This window comes from Hemicordylus capensis, chromosome 8 (assembly GCF_027244095.1).
Source record: "Hemicordylus capensis ecotype Gifberg chromosome 8, rHemCap1.1.pri, whole genome shotgun sequence".
Lineage (NCBI taxonomy): Eukaryota > Metazoa > Chordata > Lepidosauria > Squamata > Cordylidae > Hemicordylus > Hemicordylus capensis.
Genome location: NC_069664.1, coordinates 7,666,477 through 7,680,407, shown reverse-complemented (window position 1 = coordinate 7,680,407; position 13,931 = coordinate 7,666,477). Strand labels below are relative to the sequence as shown.

Here is a 13,931-nt window from a genome sequence, read left to right as displayed (position 1 = left end):
AGAGGATCAAGATCCCAACGTCCCTACTGGGGTAGAACTAGGGCATCTAGGCAGCCGTTTGGGAGCAGGGCCTCCTTCACAGCCCAGTTCAAGCAATCCAAGCATCAAGCGTGACAGGGCGGGAGAGGTGTCCCTAGGTGGTCGCCTCTCCTCTCATTGGTGCGCTTGGGAGGCCACCACATCAGACCTATGGGTAGTATCCACCATAAAAGAGGGCTACTCCATAGAGTTGACCAGCCAGCTGCCTCACAGATTTTTGTTTACTCCCTCATACCACCACAAACAAAAGGATCAGGGCCTGCAGGAGGCAATTCGTCACCTTCTGGCAATAAGAGCCGTAGAACTGGTTCCAAGACACCAATGGGGTACGGGAGTCTACTCCATAATATTCACTGTACCAAAAAAGGACGGTTCACTATGGGCGATGCTGGACCTAAAACATCTAAACCACTTTGTGCACAAGCGCACCTTCCGCATGGACTCTCTGATCTATCGCAGAGGCCCTGCATCATCTGGACCTCCTCATGTCCATAGACCTCAAGGAGGCCTACTTACATGTGCCCATCCACCAGGATAGTCACCGTCTCTTCCATTTTCTGTACGCGGGGTTTCACTACCAATACAAAACACTCCCCTTTGGCCTCTCTTCAGCTCCACGCATCTTCACAAAGGTCCTGGCTCCTGTGATAGCACACCTCAGAATACAGGGCGTGCAGATCTTTTGGTACCTGGATGATCTCCTCATCCAGTCAAAGTCACCTCAGACAGCCCAGAAAGACCTGTGGACCACCATCCACATGCTCAACTATCACGGGTTCCTGATCAATGAGGCAAAGAGTCAACTGCACCCGACATGCCAGATCTTTAATCTCGGAGTGCTAATAGACACTCAAGACAAGCTATTCCTACCACGGGACCGCAAACACACACTGGAGTTAGAGGTACACAAGGTACTAGGCTCGGGTCTCTCAGTGTCTTGCCCTCTCTGTACATAAAAATCTTTGTATATTTTTGAAGGACTCTGTGAAGCTGATCCCAGACCCCTTTTTTCGGCCAAAAGTAGCTTCTCCCTTCCACATGTCTCAGGATGTTATTTTGCCCTCACTTTGCCCAAAATTGGTTCACCCAGTGGAAAAGGCATGGCATAAGCTTGATGTCTGTAGGTGCCTTAAAGCTTACATCAAGCGGACGAAACACATTTAGAACCTCAGAGTCCATTTTCGTTTCATTCTTACAAGACACTATCTATGGGACAGCCTGTCATACCCGCCACCATAGCCAGGTGGCTCAAGGCATGTATAATTCTGGCTTACGAAGCACAAAACCTCAGGGCTCCCACCAAAGTGTTTGCCCACTCCACGAGGGCGACGGCCACATCAGCGGCCTTTTCTACAAATGCACCCGTCCAGGACATTTGCAGAGCAGCAACCTGGCGGGTGCCCTCTGCGTTTACTAGGCACTATAAACAAGATGTTTTTGCATCTGCCCAGGCAGCGTTTGGGAGGAGGGTCCTCTAGCAGGTATTCCCTGCACAGTAATCGCTGGTATGCCCCCTGGTTGGACTTGGGGCTGTGGTATATCCCCACACGTGTGGTATGTCCCCACACATGCCCTTGGACCCCAGGCAGCAGAGAACGGAGCATTGGTTACTCACCGGGAGGGCTGCTTCTTGCTGCGGGGTCCAAGGGCGTCTCGACCCACCCTTCTCTTGCCAGCGCCTACTGTCTGGGGACTGGGCTACTTTTCCTGCCATATATAAAGATTCTTACAGCTTAGTTGTTTGCTTATTGTTTTTTGACTTGTTATACCTAGTTTTTACCAGGTTTTCCTGCTTCATCGATGTACCTTTCACCTCTGGTACTAAAAGAACTGAGGAGAGGTTTGCTCCTTCCAGCCTTAAAAGTTAAGCTAATTATCTTAGTCCTGCCTTGGAGTCACGTGGGTCGCATAACCCACGCGTGAGGTGCCCTTGGACCCTACGCAGCAGAGAACTAGCAATTTCTCTCTCTCTCTCTCTCTCTCTCACACGCACACACGCACACACGCTGCAGCCCCCCGCAGCAAGAAGGAGCCTTCACCACGAGTAACCAATGCTCTGATCTGTAATCAGTTGAGTGAGGTATATGACTTGTGTGGTGCTTTATACTGAAGTCAAATAGATTGTCGAGCAAGCATGTTAGCCTGAGCTATCCAGGCCCTCTTGTGCATGCTGCAATCTCTTTCCTTGCGTCTTTGTTCTCTTGAAGGTCAACCACTGCCTTCCTGAGAAGATAGTGGTTTACAGAGATGGAGTGTCAGATGGCCAGGTGAAAACAGTGAGGGACTATGAAATCGTACAGCTGCAGAAATGCTTTGAAGCTTTTGAGAACTATGAGCCTAAAATGGTGGTATTTGTGGTTCAGAAGAAAATCAGTGCCAACATCTACTCAGCAACCACTGATCACTTCACAACTCCTTCTCCAGGCACAGTGGTAGACCATACAATCACCAGCCGAGAATGGTGAGTGAGATACATTTGGCATAGCTCCCTTTTCTCCACAGTACCACTTACTGTTTTGCTCTTTCTGTAAGAAGAAACATTCACCTCTTCAGGAATCCAGATCTTTGCTTTACCTCCTCTACTGCCTCTTCTAAGATAAAAATTCTACCATTAAAATAACTTCAGTTAGTATAAACCTATTCTCTATGTCATCTGTCACCATTTTTTTTAAACATTCAATGTGTCAAGGGAAATGTATGGAGTGAGAGGGAGAGAGGCTGTTCCAGATGACAGCAAAGGTATTCTATGATGGAATGGGGGACTGTTTCAAGTATAGAAATGTTTAGCACAGAACCTTTCTGGCTTGTGAGTCTTAAGAAATGCTTTGCTCTTGCTTGTTTAAAACATTTAAAAAGCATCAGAATTAGAAATGATCTGGGAAGTATAGTGCCTCTCAGACCTTTCCCTCCTCCTCTGCCATGATTAAAATCAGGTAAGTAAAATGTGGCATGCTAGAATTTTGTGTAGATACCATTTGTAAGATCATGTAGCCTGTTCTTAGTATGAAGTTTTAGTTGTGTTTGAGCCCTGAAGCCTTTTCAGCTTCAGAGGCTTCCTAGACTGGTAGTATCTGTTCTGGAGGTCTTAACTTGGATTGCAAGGAAGTTCTTAATGCTGGCACTGACAATACCCTCAAGCAGAGAGATAATTTAGATTTTGGGAATCTCTATTTTTCCTTTCATTATAGACCATGATTTTCATCCTCTTTCTTCTACTTGAGTTGTACCAAGACGTGGCCACGTATGCATTTTCTTTTAAGACTCTCCAAGTCCAGTTTGCTACTGACAACATAATTAAATGTTATCTGAGTAAGTCAGGGTGCACGTGGTCACCCATTTTTTACAGGATTGTGTTTTATGAGTTGGAGAAGAATTTGGGGACCTCTGATGCTTGCCTCTCTTTTGGGGGTGAACATTACTAAGCCCCAGAAACTTGTTTCCTGCATCAAATCCAGGAAACTTCACCAGCATCAAAAGCCACACTTCTTGTCCTCCCATCTGCAGAAGAAGAAACTTTCCAGAGGTCATGGGACCTTTATCCTAGAAGGTATCTGTGACCAGTTATGCTCGCTGTGACAGTCAGTGAATGGCAGTGAGTGAGATGGTACTGTTTCTGCCTCACCTCCGGCATAGAATGCTACTTTACATGGCAATAGGTGGGAGGACCGCACTCTCAAACTTAAAGAACTTTTCATAAGATCTGCACAGTAACAGCCCTGCGGGTGTGCTTTGCAGAGTTCTCAGCTGAAGAACCACATTTCCACTTCTTTTTGCATCTTTTGGCCTGGCATATCTCTATTGTTTCTTTGTTGCATTATGTATGTGTTTGTTTTTATGTAGTATGACTTTTTATGTTGATGAAAAGAACAGTTACAGGTAAGCAACTTTCTTCTGCTATTCCTTGAGAAGGAACTAAAGAATCAAGCCACTCTGTCCGTCACACACAATAAATAAGGACTGCATTGACAGTGCTTCACCATTCATTTTCTCTCACTTTTATTCTTAGGGTGGATTTTTACTTGATTGCTCACCATGCACGTCAAGGCTGTGGCATCCCTACTCACTATATCTGTGTAAGAAATACTGCTAACCTCAGTCCCGATCACATGCAGAGGTGAATGTGTTTCATGTTTTATGTGGTGTGGGGTACACATATTTTTTTAAATGCAAAAAATATTTGGGGAGAAGAGGCTTTCTCATATCTTGCCATTAAAAATGTTGCACCTCCCCTAATTGTGAGATGGTCCCCAGTCACTTCATGACAGGGATGACCAAATCTGTTGAAAGTGCCACAGTTTGGCCCCATGAATATCCTTTCTGCAAGCTTGGGCTTTGAGTTAATAACTGTCTTGCTGAGGCAGTGACTTCCTTACAATGCTGAATTGTCTCACAGCAGAATGAGGGTATTTATATACCTGTGTGTATCGTATATAGTAGAAGCTAGAGGGAATAATTGCAAGGTAGAATACTGAGTTGAGCATTCAGTAATGCAGATGAAGGGGGTGTATTATTTTAAAAAAAAAAATCGAGTCAACCAGTCTCAGTTTTGAAAGAAATGGCAGAATTGGCTTCTGGGCCTTTGTTGTCTCAAGCTGTTAAGAAAGGTAAGGCAAATAGTGAGTAGCAAAGCAGAATCTTTCATTAAACTTTCTCCCTAGGGCTACATCTTAAAATGGCCAGTGACTTGTACTGAGTATATGTTGCACTTCTGTGCTCAAGTACTTGTCACTGTACACTAGGTCTGAGTGCACAAGCACACTTGTTCTTTTTCTCTCTTGCGTATTTTTTCCTTCTCGTATCACTCATCCCCAGTTCGAAAAAGGCCCTTGGAAAGCGTGTCCAGGGACAAGGGAACAGGAAAGTGGCATTCTAATTGCATGTTCTGCTCATCTTCCTTCCTAGACAGTGACTTCTAACGTTAGGATAACACAGGGTTTCTTAACCTTGGGCCCCCAGATGTTCTTGGACTACAACTCCCAGAATCCCCAGACATGGCCTTTGTGGCTGGGGATTCTGGGAGTTGTAGTCCAACAACATCTGGGGGCCCAAGGTTAAGAAACCCTGGGATAACACATATGAAAGCAATGAAGAAACACTTTGACAGGAGTGATTTGGCCATGAAACCTTGAGGTTCTCCGCCCCTGTGATAAAGCAGTGAAAGTTGCCCAGGACATAGTAGGATGAAATACTGAGCGGCTCCAGCTTGACGATCTCAAACTGTGAATAATATCACATTTCATAGAATGGGTTCCAACTGAAGTTGGGACTCAATAGAATGGAATCCCAGCTGAAAGACAGGCCTGCTCATAGGTTTCAAGCGAAATAGCTAAAACAGAACCTCTGAGTGGTTAAAAGGATCTCTTCCTCCATTTGTTTTTATGACTCTCTTCTAAAAAAACCCAGTTTGTTTTCTTTCCTTCCCTCTCACATTCCCTCTTGTTTCTTAATGCTGCTTTTGTGCTGCCTTTTCTGCTTTAGTTTTTTCCCATTGTGCCCAGATAAACTTCCTTTCTCATTCCATACCTTCCTTGTGTGTCTGGTTCCTAATTTTGATTGTAGGCCTGTGGGCTGGGCTTTTACTTAACGTTCAGTGCCTAGTAAGTATTGAGGACTTTTTATTGAATAATAAATGGGATGATAGCTAAAGATCAAGCCACAATAAGGAGATTTCCCAGCACCAGACAGAAAAATAAAATGTCCAGAGAATGGGAATTCTAATAGCATTTTTTTCTTTCCCCCATCCCATTTTTCATAGGTTGACTTTCAAGCTTTGTCACATGTATTGGAACTGGCCAGGTACTATCAGATTGCCAGCACCCTGCAAGTATGCTCACAAGTTGGCCTTTCTCTCCGGGCATGTTCTACACCACGAGCCTGCTATCGAGCTCTGTGAGAAACTCTTTTTCCTATAGACAGCTGGCTTTAAGGGGAGCAAGGAGAGAACAGAAATAAGCACAAAGTGATTCAGGGGAAAGCTTATTGATGGACATGCTCAGCTGTGGACTGCCGCCATTGATGAGGACTCTGCAAGAGCTCTTACAGCCCAGCTATGTTTGGAAGCAAATGGCCAAGCATTCTTCAGATTGCCGCAGTTTGTAATTAACAAAGTGTTAGAATCACTTCACTGTAGTACCTAACTGCTGGTAAACATTTTGATCTTGTAGAAACTGGGATTCCAGGTATACATGTTTAGTTGATGCATATCTTTCCTTCCTCTTTGTTCCAGAATAAAACTAGTCATATTTTCTGCCTTAACCTGTGATTGCAATACTAGAAAAATGAATCCCATACAAACACTCTGCCAAAGAACAACAACCCTTCTGTCTAGTTAGAATCATTTAAGGGTCTTTTATGGATATATACTTTGCTTTTGTACTATCATCAGTCAATATCTTTATTACGGTACTTGACCAGATTCCAGCATTATAGTACAAAGTTAACGTTAAATGCAGTTGGTACAGTCTGTAAGAGATCACAGTTACATTTAGATAGAGGAAGTTTACCCAAATCAGAGACACATCTCTACCTAGCTGATTTGGCTGGTCAGTGACCGAAATAAAAATTACCACCACCTAACTGACGCTGGGGGGGCCCTTCACCATCTCTTGATGAATCTTGTATGCGGTGGCACAAAACTTAGCAACACAAGAAGTAACAGATACAGTCTTATCTGCAAGAAGATAAGTTACGTAAAAAGTCATTGGTCTTCCTTGTAAGTTCTCTAAAAGCAGTAAAATCAATTTGCTGCATGGAGTTCTATAAAACTTACAATGAAGTAAAATCTGAGCCAAATTTTCAACTTGATCTGATTCACAAGAACACTTGTGCAGGTGATAGGGTAACTTTTTGTATCTCTCCTCCAGCCATGCTGATGGGAAAACATTATAATGAGCTAAGGTGAAGGCTCTCCGATGGATTGGACATGTCAAATTACAAAAATAACTTGCTGGAGCTAAAATTGAGGTGACCCACAAATTCTTAATACAGTTAGGGAGTTTACTTCTCTCTTCTTGTGATTCAATATCTAGAAGATGTTGTTCTAAAATTCTGTTGGCTTGATCAAACCCCACAGCAATTAAGGATTTGCAAGAGAGTCTGACTGTGAAGTTTCCCCATTAACTTGAATAACCACTTAGAGTGGGTCTGATCCTCCAGAACTCGGTGGGTGGGGTGCGTGCAGTCTACTTGGTTGAAATTTTAGCTTTAGCCAATACTTAAAGATTGCCAACCACACTCTGGTCTCCACCTTATTCACTCCAACCTTAAGGCTGATTTGGATACGCCTTTTGGCATTTGAAGAACCATTCTTAGAAATATAGTTTGGGCAACCTCCATGGGGGTAAAGTTTGAATATGGGCCCAAATGAGCTCCAAAGAGCAGCTAGGCCATTGTCTTGGCTTGAAACAGCTTAAAAGCTGCTGGGACAAATTGTCCCTCTTTAGAGCGATAGAACCTTGAGATCATAGTAGCACCTCACTGAGCTGTTTGTGTTATATATTCTAAATGTGCCTTCCTCCGGAAGTGTGAAACACCCCCCATGAGTACTTAAAACACTTAACCTGTTCAATCATGTTGCTATTAATTCTCCATCTGTGAGATTTGAGTCTTTTGGCAAAGACAATTACTTAATTTTTTTGGTAATTAATTAGCAAACTGTCTTCTAAACAGAACTGGGAAAGTGCTTTTAGTGCTCTCCTTAGGCCGACGGGTGTCAAAGTTAAAATCACTGCCTCATCAGCGTAAAGAAGTACAGATATCTGCCTACTTGCTATCTTAGGGGGGTACATGTCTACCCTATTCAGATATTTACCAAGTGAATTAATATAGAAGTTGAATAACGGGGGCTAAAACAAATCCTCGCTTAATGCCAGTGCCTGTAGGAATTAAGTTAGATAAATCACCATTGGGATTATGTCTTATAGAGATGTATTGCTGTATAATTTATGAATCAGAAATGACAGATGTTTGTCAGTTGAGGATGCACTGAGCTTGGACTATAAATGATCTCGGAATAGAGTCAGAAGCAAATTTGAAGTTAATGGCAGCATATAATGAGGAATCGGGTTTACTGCCATATTTTTCCTACAAGATGTTGGAGTACTAGGCTTTGATCTACTTACTACAGAGCGACCAGCTCGAAAGCCAGCCTGCTCCTCAGCCAAGATTGATTACTGCTCCAACCAATCTTGAAGCTTCAATTGTACGTGTTTCGCATTAAGTTGGCTGATAATGCTCAATAGACTTATCGGCCTATAGTTTCCCAGGTCATCCTTCCTCCCCCTTTTAAAAATAGGGGGAATTATAGCAAGACCCCAGTCTTCAGGTATTTCAACGGTTCTGTCTATGTGTGTGAAAAGGGATGCCAGAACGGGATCCCACCAATTAACATCGGTCTTTATCAGCTCGGAGAGTATATCATCGCAGCCTGGGGCCTTGCCCGATTTCAGTTGGGCTTATAAGTCCAGTGACCTCCTGAACAGAGACAACTGGCCAGTCAGGCAGGATCAATTTACTAAAATCTAAAGACTCCGCAATCCTAGTCTGGCTCCCATACAAGTTTTTTTAAATGCTCTTCCCATGCCTCTACCCTGGATAAGGTGGTCCACTCTATCAATAGCCCTGTTTGGGCATTCAGCAGTCAGTCGCCAAAAGGTATGGTCCCTGTTCTTAACTGAGTCAATTGTTTGTTGCTGTAAATCTTTTAGTGCATTGTTCTTTTTGACTTTTAAGAGAGCCTTATATTGTTTTTTGCTTCAGCTATAGTTCCTTAGCTGTGTATGATCCTAGATCTAACCTATAAACGCTTATAGCAATCTACGAACAACTTTTTTGAATGAATGCAGCCTTGCTCAAACCAAGTTTGAGATCTCCAGTGCTGTCGGTCAGTACATTTTTAAATCGGCAATTTGGGTTGCAGGAGCTGTGTCAGGGAGTTGTATGAAACAGTTTTAGAATTCGGTATGTCCTCTGACAAAAATACTGGTTCTCAGATCTTCCACCTTATCTGACGTAAACATTGCTTCCAATTCAGATTTTAATTGTTCTGACCATTTTAGTCTGATTTTCCTAATCTCTATTTTAAGCCCTGATGGAGAAACACAGTGATGACATTCCAGAGATTTTAGTGAGAGTACCACTGGTAAGTGATTACTATCTAAATGACAGTCCACCTTCAGATGTTCAATATCATTTAGGACATTACGAGAAACTAAGATATAATCTATAGTTTACATTTCCCCAGAGGTAGACCAGAATGTAGACTCCAATGGCCAGTCCTTTCCTGTGGCTCCATTCAGAATGTAGAGGTCCATACGATTTGCCATTTGAGCGAGACCGAACCCAGCAATATTACTGATCTTATCCTTAGATTGGTGGCTTAGTAGACAACAACCCTCATCCCAGTGTGGAGGGCAGCAATGAAAATGTGCATATAATCCAAGGTCATTTGAACTTATCCTGGCATTTAAGGACAATGCCTTAACTATATGTGATGAGGGTAAAAGAGTGAACAACTAACTAACATAATTTTTAAACTCCTGCCAGAGTTTGTTCATGAAAACTAGCCTGTATCTTTTTTTTTCTTTTGTTAAAAATAGCATTTGTTGTTGAGTTAAAATAAAAACAAAATATATTTTCTGTGGCTGTACTAACTAACATTATGGAGCTTGACGACTTACCATGCTATCATTGTTGCATGTTTTTCCAGGATGCTTGGTGTTGATTATTATTATTATTATATTATTATTATTATTATTTATTTTATTATTATTATTATTATTTAGATTCTCTGTTCACCAAATGGTTTAATTGTTAAATAAATGGTAAATAAGCAATATCTTTGAACATGGAATGTTACATTGCCATTGACCCTGAATTACACTTTTTCTGTAGGCTCAGCATGACTACAAATCCTTGTGACAGAAGCAGGCTAAATATTCAAATAAAAACAAATTTGCCTTAGCTGGCTAGAGGTTTCAATAACCGGTTAATGCAGTTGTCACAGCAGAGGGTGCCGTAGTGCCTAAATAAATAAATAAATAAAAGTGCGGTAACGAACAAACCTGTAGCATAGTCGGGGCCAAACTGCATATTATGTTAAACCTGTCATTAAGAGAAGGGCTTAAAATTGGTAGTGTCTCTTTTCACAAAAAGCAGTTGCAGAGCAGGTAGGTGATAAGGAATACCTGGGAATAATGGCGTGTTCATAATATCTTTACCCTACTTTAATTGGCCAAAGGCCCTATGCTATATCAGGGATTGCACCTCTTAGAGGTGTATTGCCCTAATTTAGTGGGAAATGGGTGACTGATCAGCTGTCTTTCAAAGCCTTGCACAAGAATGCAGGTAGGGCTGAGATGCGAACCTCAATCTTCAACTTTTTATAGTGAGAGGTTCCATAGCTGGGTTTTCATAAGGACATTGTAATATGAAATGCAGTGAACTCAATATTCTCATGTAGGTAGCTCTGTTGGATAGCTCCATTCTGTCACACTGCTCAAATACAGCCCTGCAAAGGAACTACTACCACGAATAGAAACTTCTTTGGGCAAATGCTTTAGGGGAAATTTGTCACTTTCATACACTCAAAAAGCAGACAGGAAGGAAGTAGATTCTGTTTACCAAAGGTAAGAAATCAATTCCAAATGTATTATTTGTCCTGAACAATAAAATTTCCCCCTCCAGTTTCCTCGAAGTCTGTATCTCTAGAACACAAGAACTCATCATGCAGTTAACTTGTATAGTTGGGTTAATAATTTACCCTATGTCAACATTAATCTCCTGATAGTGTCATTATCCAATTTTATTTGCCAATCTTGCTACAACCTGTTTGGACTTTGACTAGTTTTACCAAAACGTAAGCAGCAGATGCAGATTGGAGTGCTTTTGCTGGAGAAGAAAGCCATTGGAGTTTGAGAAGGGTGGAACCTGCCAATAAAGAAAAAGGGGCAGAGCAAGAGTGAGTGTGAAGAAAGAGCAGTGTTTGGTTTTCGGAGGAGACCAAGGCAGAGAGAGAGCTTCATGAGTCGCCAGAAGGTACCTTGGAGGTGCATGGTCTCTCTTGGGATCCAATATGCAGTAGGAGATTTATTGCCTCGTAGAAGAGGAGAGCTGGTCTTGTGGTAGCAAGCATGAATTGTCCCCTTTGGATGAGAGACTATATATGAGCACTGTAAGATATTCCCCTTGGGGGGAGGGGCAGCTCTGGGAAGAGCACCTGCATGCAGAAGGTTCCAAGTTCCCTCCCTGGCAGCATCTCCAAGATAGGGCTGAGGGAGACTTCTGCCTGCAAGCTTGGAGAAGCCACTGCCAGTCTGGGTAGACAATACTGAGCTAGATGGACCAATGGTCTGATTCCGTATATGGCAGATTCCGTATATGGCAGCTTCCTTTGCCTCCACTTTTGCTCTTCCTATAGACTTGTAAATGAAGTTAAAGGTTATGAAAATGTCATAAGTGTTCAGGGCTAGCCAAAGATAGTTCTGGTGCCTGAGATGAGATACCAGATGCTGCTGATTAGCCCTTTGGCAATGCACAGTGCCTTGCCATATGAAATGTCACCCCCTTTTTACAAAATGATGCCTTATTAGGTGTGAAGAACTGCTCCTGCTTCTCCCATATCTCCTGGAGTTGAAAGAAAAGGGGACCCAGAAGGAGGGGAGTGTCTTCCTAGTGTGCAATACTTGAGGCCACCACTCCCCCCCCCCTTCCATTCTTATTGTTTCATCCCATTCCCCTCTTTTCAAATGGGGGGAGGAGGCGCAACAAATGATTGGTGGAGGTGGGCCCTGCTATTCCACGGCCTGAGGTGACAACCTTGGTCCATGTTATGCACAGTCTGGCCTTGTCAGTGTTCTAAGGGAAGTGAAACCTGGCAGCACTGAGCTGGGAATTTCTCACCACTCAGAAGTGAGGAGCATCTGATACTTGTGTGTCAGATGGGTCTGAGTGGAAGGCTATGCTTAGATCATTCGGCGTAGGTTTTAGGATAAAGGACACCTAGTCATAAGTTCATAGTATGAAATGCATTTAGGATAAAGAACATTGTAAGGATGTGCCCAAACCAAATTTTGTGGTGGTGTTTTGAGCTCAAAACGAAACACCTTCAAAACAATCAGACACACACATTGCAGTCGGCGGCGGCAGCACTAGCTTGTTCACCCTACACCCCTTATTTGGGGTAAGAGGCAGAGGAGGAAGACAACCCTCCTGGCACCTGGTTGCAGAAGAGGTGCACAAGGGACTCCTTCCCCTGGTTCCTGCCAATTCCACACAGTAGCATGAGGCCTCTCCATCCGTGCCTAGCACCCCAGTCCGTGATCTCAATGATGATTGTTGCCATAGATGGCACTCCAGCACTATAACCCGTTCTGCTCATTCCTCCAGATCTGAGCTCAGTTCTCCCACCCCTGACAATCAGCTTAACCTGTCCAGGCCAGACCCTGTTCCTCCCATCCTCTCTCCTAAGGCACCCACCACATTGGATTCCCCAGATGGATCAGAACGGGGAACAATCTGACAACTCTATTGGACAGTGAGGAAGGGGCGTTGTCAGAGGATGAGGTAGGGCTGTCCTAGACCAGCTCTTCTCACGTATTCCCTCAAGTGGATTTTTGTATCTTAACATAAGAACAGCCTTGCTGGATCAGGCCCAAGGTCCATCTAGTCCTGTTTCACACAGTGGCCGACCACAGTGGCCACTGAAAGCCTACAGCAGGAGTTGAGGGCATGCCTCCTCTCCTGCTGTAACTCCCCTGCAACTGGTACTCAGAGGCATCCTGCCTTTGAGGCTGGAGATGGCCTATAGCCCTCTGACTAGTAGCCAATGATAGACCTCTCCTCCATGAAGTTATCCAAACCCCTCTTAAAGCCATCCAGGTTGTTGGCTGTCACCACTTCTCGTGGCAGAGAATTCCACAAGTTGATGATGCATTGTGTGAAAAAGTACTTCCGTTTGTTGGTCCTAGATTTACTGGCAATTTCATGGGATGACCCCTGGTTCTTGAGTTATGTGAGATGGAGAATTTTTCTCTGCTTTTCTCTATCACATCTCCCTGCAGTTGTCTTTTTTCCTAAACTAAACAGCCCCAGGTGTTGTAGGCTTGCCTCATAAGAAAGGTGCTCTAGGCCCCTGATCATCTTGGTTGCCCTCTTCTGCACCTTTTCCAGTTCTACAATGTCCTTTTTTAGATGTGGTGACCAGAATTGTATGCAATACTCCAGGTGTGGCCGCACCATACAGTAGTTTTGTATAAGGGCATTATAATATTAGCCGTTTTATTTTCAATCCTCTTCCTAATGATCCATCCATTCATTCATTCAGCATTATGCTATTGATGTTAGAGTACATAATGATGCTGTATTTGGCAGGAGTGTCCTGCAATCTATTTTCAGTTGATTTCACTTGTCTTGAAATCCTTTCTGGCTGTTTGCATGTTGCCTCTGTTCTTTCCTCCTTCTTGGGTGCTTTCTTGTTATGCGCCCATATCTGTAGAAGACAGAGACCGACCACATCGAAGAACTACAGGTTACTCACCTATAATGTTGGTTCTTCTAGTGGTCATTATTCTTATAATAATAATAATAATAATAATAATTATTATTATTATTATTATTACATTTATATCCCACTCTTCCTCCAAGGAGCCCCGAGCGGTGTACTACATACTTAAGTTTCTCTTTCACAACAACCCTGTGAAGTAGGTTAGGCTGAGAGAGAAGTGACTGGCCCAGAGTCACCCAGCAAGTCTCATGGCTGAAGGGGGATTTGAACTCGGGTCTCCCCGGTCCTAGTCCGGCACTCTAACCCCTACACCACACTGACTCTCTGTACTTCTATATGCCCTCCCATCCTCCTTGTGGGGTTCACTGAAGCAGGACTCTGTGACTGAGGG

The 13,931-nt window shown here is 43.3% G+C and overlaps 1 protein-coding gene across 4 annotated transcripts in view; it reads left to right on the top strand.

Moving 5' to 3' along the window:
• Positions 1-9,872, top strand: part of PIWIL2 (piwi like RNA-mediated gene silencing 2) — a 49,754-nt gene extending 39,882 nt beyond the window's left edge. For 3 of the 4 annotated variants that reach the window (XM_053269991.1, XM_053269990.1, XM_053269989.1), the window contains exons 21-23: positions 2,247-2,500; positions 4,046-4,153; positions 5,795-9,872. In XM_053269991.1, the coding sequence (XP_053125966.1) occupies positions 2,247-2,500; positions 4,046-4,153; positions 5,795-5,951 (519 nt within the window). In that variant the 3' untranslated portion in view covers positions 5,952-9,872. The remainder of the gene's footprint in view (positions 1-2,246; positions 2,501-4,045; positions 4,154-5,794) is intronic. The other variant, XM_053269992.1, reaches the window with a different exon arrangement.
• Positions 9,873-13,931: the final 4,059 nt, after the last annotated feature.